General features: G+C 35.9%; 2 protein-coding genes across 4 annotated transcripts in view; one reads left to right on the forward strand and one right to left on the reverse strand.

The window, feature by feature from the left end:
- The window catches only part of fdl (fused lobes), a 335,607-nt gene that overhangs the window by 17,025 nt on the left and 308,413 nt on the right, over positions 1-10,169 (forward strand). The window lies entirely within an intron of this gene.
- LOC138699785 (uncharacterized oxidoreductase YjmC-like) overlaps positions 4,601-10,169 on the reverse strand; it is a 40,076-nt gene continuing 34,507 nt past the window's right edge. The window contains exons 8-9 of the mRNA XM_069825934.1: positions 5,962-6,072; positions 4,601-4,777 (exon numbers count right to left, since the gene is read on the reverse strand). Coding sequence (XP_069682035.1) covers positions 4,730-4,777; positions 5,962-6,072 — 159 coding nt within the window. The 3' untranslated portion in view covers positions 4,601-4,729. The remainder of the gene's footprint in view (positions 4,778-5,961; positions 6,073-10,169) is intronic.

Raw genomic sequence — 10,169 nt, forward strand, 5'->3', positions numbered from 1 at the left:
CAACCATACAAATTGGTTTTCACAGGCACATTCCCTCCTTGTCGAATAATGTCCAAAGATAATAACAATCCAATTTCCTCCTGATCATATTTCATGTAGAAACATAAACAGCTCTCTTCCCTCCCGTTCCAAAACCCAGTTACCTTTGAACTAATATTATGCTTAATCGTAATTTAGTAGGCCATTTTTTCACACAAAATTTAATTTCGAACATGCCAGCTAATGATAAAATAATTCAATTTTTTGGTTAGATCTACTTACGTGATTAGGCCCATATAACTGACGATTCTTTCACCAGTTATATGGACCATAAAATGCGCTTTTACGGAACAAACTACGAGCGCACGCTAAAGTTTTCATGCAAAGCCAATTTATGCCTTTATGTTGACCATCCAAATACAGTATTAAGCCAATGCAGATGAAAATTTCTCCCAAAGCGTGCCTAAGTGTGAAGCCAAGCCAAATGGATTAGAAATAGCACGCAGCTAGAGGTCAGCATACTAATTTTCTCAGATGACGCAGTGCTATGGTTCGCCATCCAGCTTCAGAATAATAATAATAATAATAATAATAATAATAATAATAATAATAGAGCTTCGTCGTATTAACATTGGCATTATGTGAAAGAACGGAGAAAACACACTGCATTTCGTGCTTCATTTAATTTAGGATGCTCCCTGTTATTATTATTATTATTATTATTAATTTATTATTAATTGTACTTTTTATTAATCGCGTTTATTAACTGTCATATTAGTTACCACTGCCACCGGGTATATACCCATTTGCAGTGTGAATAAATACATACATACATTTGTTGCAATTAGTTGGAGCAATGATGGCGGATAATTACCTAAACCACGAAGTTGGTTAGCGCTAACTATCCAATTATGTCGGAAAACTAGCTCATTCAAGTGTATAAATCATGGTTTATTGACCACAAAGCATACCAACATCACACGGGTGACAGTAGCTTCAGCCCATTAGTTTCCTTCGTCCATTCATAAAGTTCTTCGAGCATATTATATCACCAAAGTCATTCTATCATCATATTGTTTTCTTTTTATTGTTGATGTTTTTTAAACATTGCAGAACTTCCATACACAAGATTGTCCTTATTTTTTTGTAATTTTAATCTAAATTGAATCTTATTACAAATATGTTGGATGTATGAATGCCAATGGAACTCTAAAATCATATTTTGTTGTATACATTGCATAATTAATTAGTAATAAATTAGGTTTATTGCAGTTTCCAAAGAGAGGCAAAGTTATTTATTAATAATAATCTCTCCTTAGTGTTGGAGGTTAAAGAGGTTAAATTGTCGTAGCAAAATCACTTTCACAGACAGTCAGTCGGGAATAGGTATACGTAAGCGTATATGTAATACACGAGTTAAGCATAATAATTGACGACCAGTGTAAACTCGAGATCAATGCATGATGAGTTTGTTCAACACTGCTAACGATGTCTATGGAGCGGAGATGATCAAGTTACATAATGTAATACGAGTCCACGCCCTTTCTACTGTCAGTCGTTCTTTACATTTTCATCAAAGGATATAAAGTTTCAGTAAAAGTGTGCAAAAATTAAACAGGAAATGGGGGATGCTCTACTGAACATTTTCAGATAGGGAACTTGAATGTGCAAACCAGATTAAAGCAGTGTGGACAATAGAGATGAACAACGATCGAGAAAGCAAGACTAACAGCGCCCGCAAAGCCGAAAACCCGCACGACAATGTTCTATACATCCGTCGCGTCGTTGACGTAAAGACTGCTTGTGAGTGTTTCGAGACGTCGAGATTGATCACTCCTGAAGTCCCGAACGTCAAGCAGCCTTGAATCGCCACAGTTGTTTATACCTGACTGAACTTTTATCTACTTTGGCAACTGTTATGTATGCACACAAATTCCACAATTTGGGACATCTGGCCGAAATCTACGGCTGACCACTAGGATCCAGAATACAAAACAGAGGTTAAATTAAAAATACAATATGATTGCTGAGGGAATACGGAACAATGATAAATTTAAAAATAAAGTACAATTTGATTTCGGAGAAACATGAGATGAAAATACATTGAAGAGTAATGAAATGAAGTAAAAAAAAACAATCAACTAGCCTATTTGAAATATCATCTCTACCTTTCTGTGTATAATAATCCGTTCCCCAGTCTTTATTTAATTACTAGTCCCTTATTAAAGGGCTAGGAATTTTCTTTTCATTTGTTTGAGATCAAGTGTGAAATCTTAAGTAAAAACATATTAACGTTATGTTTTATGTTTCTTAGAAATGCAATTTTTTTTTCTATTTATATAACCATAGGTAATATCATGTAATAGAACCAGAGCATTTTGATAACTAAGATACTGTTCTGTTTTGTCTTTTTGTCTCATTTAAACATTTATAATGTTATTTATTTCAACGATGTATGTTATTCAAAGTTACAAAATTTTTCCGCGCCGACCAAATGCTATTTCGAGAATGACGAGCGAGACTCGAAGCGCACGAGAATGACGAGACGAGACTCGAAAGACAAATGCAACGAACACAGCGAGCGAGAACGGCAATTAGTTTCGTTCATCTCTAGTGGACAAACATGCCTATCGATATCGCTTTGTGTTTTCCATATTATTTATACTTTTTATTTACATCTAATATTTACATTTATTATTTTCATTTAGTGTTTACATTTAATATTTACACGCATTATTTATATGTAGGCAAACCATCATGTTTTATTTCTTGATCTATCGTTTACAAGGTGATTCTGTCTATCGTATTTACTTTGTTACATGACAAAACATGCTATGAGTCCACAGCAGATCTTTTCATACCATTCGAAGAGTTAATCACAGGATGTATACAGAACGATGGAACACTTCCACCTTAATCTTGCTTCGCAGACTCCAAATTCTCTATCTTCCCCATTTCCTGTTTAATTTTTGCACTTTTTTACGAATAATCTTGTTCAGAAAAAATATTGTGAACTACCGACGTAGCTCAGGAGGTAGCGCGTTTACCTGTTGATTCTGGTCTGTGCTTGGACTTGGGTTCGATTCCCGCTTGGGCTGATTAGGTTTTTTCCGAGGTTTTCATCAACTGTAATGCGAGTTTCAGGTAATCTCATAGCGAATTTTCGGACTCTTCTCGCTAAATACAGTCTGCCTGTCACAAATTCCATCGACGCTAAATAACCTAGTAGTTGATACAGAGTCTTTTAAGTTCTCAGAACAAATTGGATCCACATAAGCAGATACGTTCTAAAACGATCTACCGTTCAATGTGATGGATAAATAATTGTATGACATCGTTGTAAGTTGTAAAGGCCTAATAGTTATTTACGATATGAATATCGTAGCGTTTTATATTACAATACGAGATTGGAAAGTTGTCACAAGAGGCCTCAGGCAGAGTTTTATCACCAGTGGAGTATTGTAATATGAACTTGCGATAAGTATATACTATCGTACAATGTTTTATTCACTTTGATAAAATAATTTTTTAATAGAAGTAGGCTACTTGTATTATTTTTATTAGTTTTGAATAATGTCTTTTGTGGAGAGGCAATTTTATTATTAGTTTCTTCCTGCGAGACGCGATTTGTTTATGTTTTTTTATTAGTTTTGAACACGATAGGTTTTTGTTTATAACAGAAAACAGCAGTACTAGGAGAAATAAACAGACATTATTATAATGAGCTCAAACGATATTGAAAATGCTGTAAATTCAGTCTTCTGTAGCATCGTCCACCGTAAAAATTAATATAATAAATTATGAACAAATTTTTAACGTTTATATAATAAATAAAATCAATTCCATTTAATTTAATTGAATTTAATTTAATTTATTTTAATGTGTGGTACACACTATGCAGCCAATTAGGTAATAGCAGTATTATTGCCTAACTAGTTGAGTAATAGAAGCCTCATTACGTAACTAGTTGCGTAATAGGAGTATCATTACCTAACTAGTTGCGTAATAGCAGTATCATTACGTAACTAGTTGTGTAATAGAAGTATCATTACCTAACTAGTTGTGTAATAGAAGTATCATTACCTAACTAGTTGCGTAATATCAGTATCATTACCTAACTAGTTGCATAATAGAAGTAGAATTACCTAACTTGTTGCGTAATAGAAGTATCATTACTTAACTATATTATTACGATGTACCGAAGTACATATATTTCCGTGCAGAAATTCTGCGTCATCATATATGACGCAGAACTTCTACACGGAAATATCATATGCACTTCGGTACATCGTAATAATATATGATATGCGAATAATAATCACTTAGTGATTTAAGACGGCGCTTACTCCGTCGGATCCCGGCCAGTTAGTCACTCATAACGAGTGTACCTCTGCACATGTATGGACATTGTGCTACTGTCATACATCTATGACGCAGTGCATGAGGGTAGGCCACTAAAGGGAACCCGGTGTGACTTAGTGGATAGAGGATCAGCACATAGAGCTGAAAACCCGGCTTCAAATCCCGGTGCCGGAGAGAATTTTTCTCCATTCCACTCATCTTTCAATATATTACTTAACTAGTTGCGTAATGAATGTTTACAACATTTTTATTAGTGATGTAAAATTCACATTACATAATCAATGTGGATAAACGTTTATTTGTATATAAAGTATATTTATGTTTACAATAAAATACTAAAAAAATTTCACAAACTTAACAGCATTCATAAATACGTACAATATTTAGACTACAATATATTCAGAGGTTGTATCTTCAATTCGTTGGCCACGTCCATCTGAAAAATTAAACAATAAACTGTTACTAATTCAAAGACATTATTACACATGTATCGATTTTTAATGCTTATTTGATAAATCTGTGTCTACAGACGTTCTAGAACTAACCCACTGCCCTGCATCACGACATTTGTTCGCTATAGAAATACAGTGCTGGCGTCCTCCCCATAAAAGTGCATTCTTGTATCAAATTACTAACACACAGTGTATTCTTCTTGTAATGCAAGATAATATAATCGTAGATATACTCGTAATTAATCAAGACTTCAAATTAACATTTATCCAAAATATGCTAGAATAAGTTAAAATATCATGTAACAGTGATGTCATTAGCCAAGAATCAAACTGAAATTTATCCAAGATTAGAATAAGAAACATTGATAAGACACAAAGCATTCGCAAAAATGACTTGCAGTAAATAAAATGACATTAATAAAAAGAGCTGGAATCACGCGTCTATATAGACAAATAAATGTAGATATTCTCCATAAATTGAATTTGCATCACATTTTACTATATGGAAATGACTAGGAATGTATACGCTTCGGGTGGTTGATTCTAGAATTCCTAATCAAATTATGGATTAAAGAAATATAATGGAAAATGTTTGTTAGGAAGTCCTAATAGAATGCGGAATGATTCTTTTACAACATGCTAGGATGAGAAGAGTAGTACTTTAGTATAAATGTTTGCACTAGTGGCGTGCCTTACATGGAAGAAAAACCGAAAAAGAAGAAATTTATTGCAGAAATTTTCTTTTAATCGTGAGAACTATGATTTTTCTAATCTTAAAAGTCACAAAATTATTTCTCTGAGCGCCTGTCCTGGTCGTGATGGATTCGTTATTTCTATTCTATAGAGAACAAATTACTGGAAACCATTCATAGTAATGAGGACTACTATGTCTAGGTCATCGATAATTTTGCTGCCAAAGGGAGCAGAATTGCTGCTTTGGTCTTCAAATATATTTAGGTGAGTTGGCTGCTGTGAGTTTTGTACTGTACACATAGAAAATAAAATTGCACCGAACGCCCCTATTGCAACTGCTCACAGCGTTTGTGCACAATATATGTCGCCATCATCGCAAAAATAAAAACTAAACCTTTTGAGAAATTACTACTATCATATTCTATTTAAAGCTGCATTGATTTAACTTTAATACTACTGCATAGTTGGCACTCACCAGAGCCTTGATCTGGTTTTCACTGTAAAGAATTCCTCCCTGCTTGTCAACCCTGAGCATGTGAAGTCTCTCCGGATCACCAGGAACTAACACTGGTTTACGAGGATCAGCCTGCAACCATTAAAAAGATCAGCACAAAATTCGCCTGTGGAAGACAGCCCTATTTCCTAATAGACTTTTGCATATTTTAACTTAATGAATGTAATAGGTGGAATCGCATTATCAAGCGAAATTTATAAACTTGTACTTGCTATTTGGGAAAAGGAAATTGTACCAGAACAATGGAAGGAGTCCATAATTGTACCTATTTTTAAGAAGGGGGACAAGACTAACTGTGGTAACTTTCGAGGAATATCACTTTTGTTGACGTCGTACAAAACTTTGTCCAATATTATTTTGAGAAGATTAACTCCGTACGTAGATGAAATTATTGGGGATCATCAGTGCGGTTTTAGGCGTAATAGATTGACTAGTGATAAGATTTTTTTTGTATTCGACAGGTATTGGAGAAAAAATGAGAGTATAAGGGTACAGTACATCAGTTATTCATATATTTCAAAACTGCATATGGCTGGTTAATAGAAAAGTTTTATATGATATTCTTATTGAATTTGGTATTCCCAAGAAACTAGTTCGATTAATTAAAATGTGTCTCAGTGAAACGTACAGCAGAGTTCGTATAGGTTAGTTTCTATCTGTTTTTTTTTTTTTCAATTCACTACGGACTAAAGCAGGGAGATGCACTATCACCTTTACTTTTTAACTTCGGCCTAGAATATGCCATCAGGAAAGTTCAGGATAACAGACAGGGTTTGGAATTGAACGGCTTACATCAGCTTCTTGTCTATGCGGATGACGTGAATATGCTAGGAGAAAATCCACAAACGATTAGGAAAAACACGGAAATTTTACTGGAAGCAAGTAAAGCGATAGGTTTGGAAGAAAATCCGGAAAAGACAAAGTATATGATTATGTCTTGTGACCAGAATATTGTACGAAATGAAAACATAAAAATTGGAGATTTATCTTTGGAAGAAGTGGAAAAATTCAAATATCTTGGAGAAACAGTAACAAATATAAATGACTCGGGAGGAAATTAAACGCAGAATAAATATGGGAAATTCCTGTTATTATTCGGTTGAGAAGCTTTTGTCATTAGTCTGCTGTCAAAAAATCTGAAAGTTAGAATTTATAAAACTGTTATGTTACCGGTTGTTCTGTATGGTTGTGAAACTTGGACTCTCACTTTGAGAGAGGAACAGAGATTAAGGGTGTTTGAGAATAAGATTCTTAGGAAAATATTTGGGACTAAGAGGGATGAAGTTACAGGGGAATGGAGAAAGTTACACAACGCAGAACTGCACGCATTGTATTCTTCACCTGACGTAATTAGGAACATGAAATCCAGACATTTGAGATGGGTAGGGCATGTAGCACGTATGTGCGAATCCAGAAACGCATATAGAGTGTTAGTTGGAAGACCGGAGGGAAAAAGACCTTTGGGGAGGCCGAGACGTAGATGGGAGGATAATATTAAAATGGATTTGAGGGAGGTGGGATATGATGATAGAGACTGGATTAATCTTGCACAGGATAGGGACCGATGGCAGGCTTACGTGAGGGTGGCAATGAACCTGAGGGTTCCTTAAAAGCCATTTGTAAGTAAGTAAGTAATACCAAATCCATCTTTAATATGCTATTTTAGATAATTGATTTTGACTTTCTTTATCCATTTTACCTCCCCCTTAGTACCGGCTACTACTGTGTAAGGGGAGGGAGGGTTTGTGTCTGAATCAACACAAGACATCTACATATATACGGGTCTCCCTGGATGTGTGGTTGGCACAACGCAGTCATCGCATCGTAGAGACATCATAGGACGATCACAAGACAGCGGACAATCATCCATTCCGGTAGGTAAAGATAAATTTCTTTTATTATCTACGCCGAGAATCGAACCACGAACCGCTTGGATGGAGAGCGAGTACGCTACATGAGAGCCGCTTTACATAACATTAATATTCAAATTCGCACGATTTATTTCGTTTCAATAAGCTACAGTCTCCTGAATAAAACGTATCGTGTGTTCGCGGGTTAGGATGATCGGAAATAGCCGAAACTGGTCGAACTGTTCCCGGCACGTCAAGGTCGCCCGCCGTGAGTCTTGCTAGCTGATAACCGGTTTACGCATTTTACCACAATATTTTCAACAGGATTGACAAATGTTTAAGAGCAGAGAGTGGATACTTCGATAGTCTAATATAATGGTGAGTACCGTTTGATTTATGAGTGAAGTAAGAACTTCTGTAAAGTACTCGTATGTTATTAAAATAATAACATCCGAGCTGCGCAGCTCTTTATCGACGGAAAAAAAAACTGCCGAATCAATCTGATTGGAGGACACCTGTTAAAATGGCCTACTCGTACCTATGTCGGGGAGGAATGCTTCTCCTTGAAATGGAGGGCATTGTATAACGAAATAAAATCTCTTATGTTTCGCTGGCTAGGCTACAGAAAGAATGGTTTTCTAAGCACATTTTTAAGAGTAATATTATTCTTTCCTCTTGTTTCGCTGGCTAGACGTCACAAAAGATGATTTTCTAAGCTCGTTTTTAAGAGTAAAAGCACTCTTTCCTCTTGTGTTTCTCTGGCTAGATGTTGGAAAGAATGGTTTTATATGCTCGTTTTTAAGCGTAGAAACACTCAATCCTTAGATAATTACGCGTATGTTATTTCTATCCTTGTAAACATTTGACAATCTCGTCATGACTTTTTAATGAATTATTTATCATAAAAAAGTCTTATCGCGACATTCTATAATATTACAAACTCATTTTGACTACATAACAATTAAGAAGTTATTTAAGACATTGTATAAGTTTATCAAATAATCCAGTTGGTTAAAAAAAATTACGACACTAATGCAGTAAGAAAGTTCACCGATTTCCGGGGGATTTTTAGTTTTAGTCGTAAAGGTATCTCCGTCACATGCCATGAAGGCACTTGGGGGGGGGGGGGCATGGAGCTCTACCTCCATGCTTTCCATGACCTCGGCACTAGACTGAGGTGGTGTGGTCGACACCACGCTCTGACCGCCTTTTACCCCCGGGAAAGATCCGGTACTCAATTTTATAGGAGTTTTAGTCGTAGCTGATTATATTAATTGAGAACAGTCCTAGATGATGTGCTTGATAGAAAGAATTTCACTGCAAGTGTTACAAACTGGAGGAGGTTTCTTTAGTAAATAACCATGTGTGAGCTCGGTATATCCAATATTTAGTCGGTTGATGAGAATTTGATCTTTCGAGATAGATGTTTAGTTGGATAGAGTAAACTGGAAACTGATCTAATTTCTTTCAGTTTTCTACCAGATATTTGAAGCCAATTGGAGTACTATCGCTCATTAAATTTTCTCTAGAGGTAAGTGGCTATATCATTACGCCAAGTTTCGATGTCCGTAACTTTCGGTGCCATTTTCATGCAAATCTTGATGGGAACGGATCCAGACTACGACAAATGTTTTGATTGATTGCAGATCTCAGTAGGCCTATAATAATATTGGATTCCATTGATCAGTGGAGATTGTTGTTGTTTAGCCGACTGTCCGAAGACAGATTTGAACTTCATAAGTGACACAAATAAGGCATCATTCATGAGGCAACTAACCCACGAGTTATTGGAGTAGGGTGGCCAGTTTCTTTCCCCCTCCAATGGTTACAATCGCCGATTAGCTACATAATACACTAATCAGACTTCAGGTGCATACAAACAATTGTTCTTCCTCTGACATATCGTCAAGTGTGATATAGCCTACTGCCTGATAATAGATGAACATATAAACCAGCACCTCAATCAGAGGTATATACAGTGGAGCTTTGGAGGATATTATGTAGGACTTCTGTTGTGATTGTGAAGTTTGCAGTATACTGTAGATTAAATTTTCATATAGGCCTAGTCATTAATTATTTAAATTGCATTTTTGAATGAATTATTCCTGATATATACGAGGCGCATCCAGAAAGTAAGTTTCCCGATTTTTTCCCCTTGAAAGTAAACGTAATTAGCCGTGTCAATTGCGCATGCATAACAGATCTATGACGTATCAATCATATGCCAGCCGGACAGGTCCCGCCTGATGCCAGTAGCGTGGCAGCAGTGGTCCGAAATGGACGCTCTTATTCCTTCTCCCGCCGCCTGGGAGGTTCGGT

Source organism: Periplaneta americana, chromosome 5 (assembly GCF_040183065.1).
Source record: "Periplaneta americana isolate PAMFEO1 chromosome 5, P.americana_PAMFEO1_priV1, whole genome shotgun sequence".
Classification (NCBI taxonomy): Eukaryota; Metazoa; Arthropoda; class Insecta; order Blattodea; family Blattidae; genus Periplaneta; species Periplaneta americana.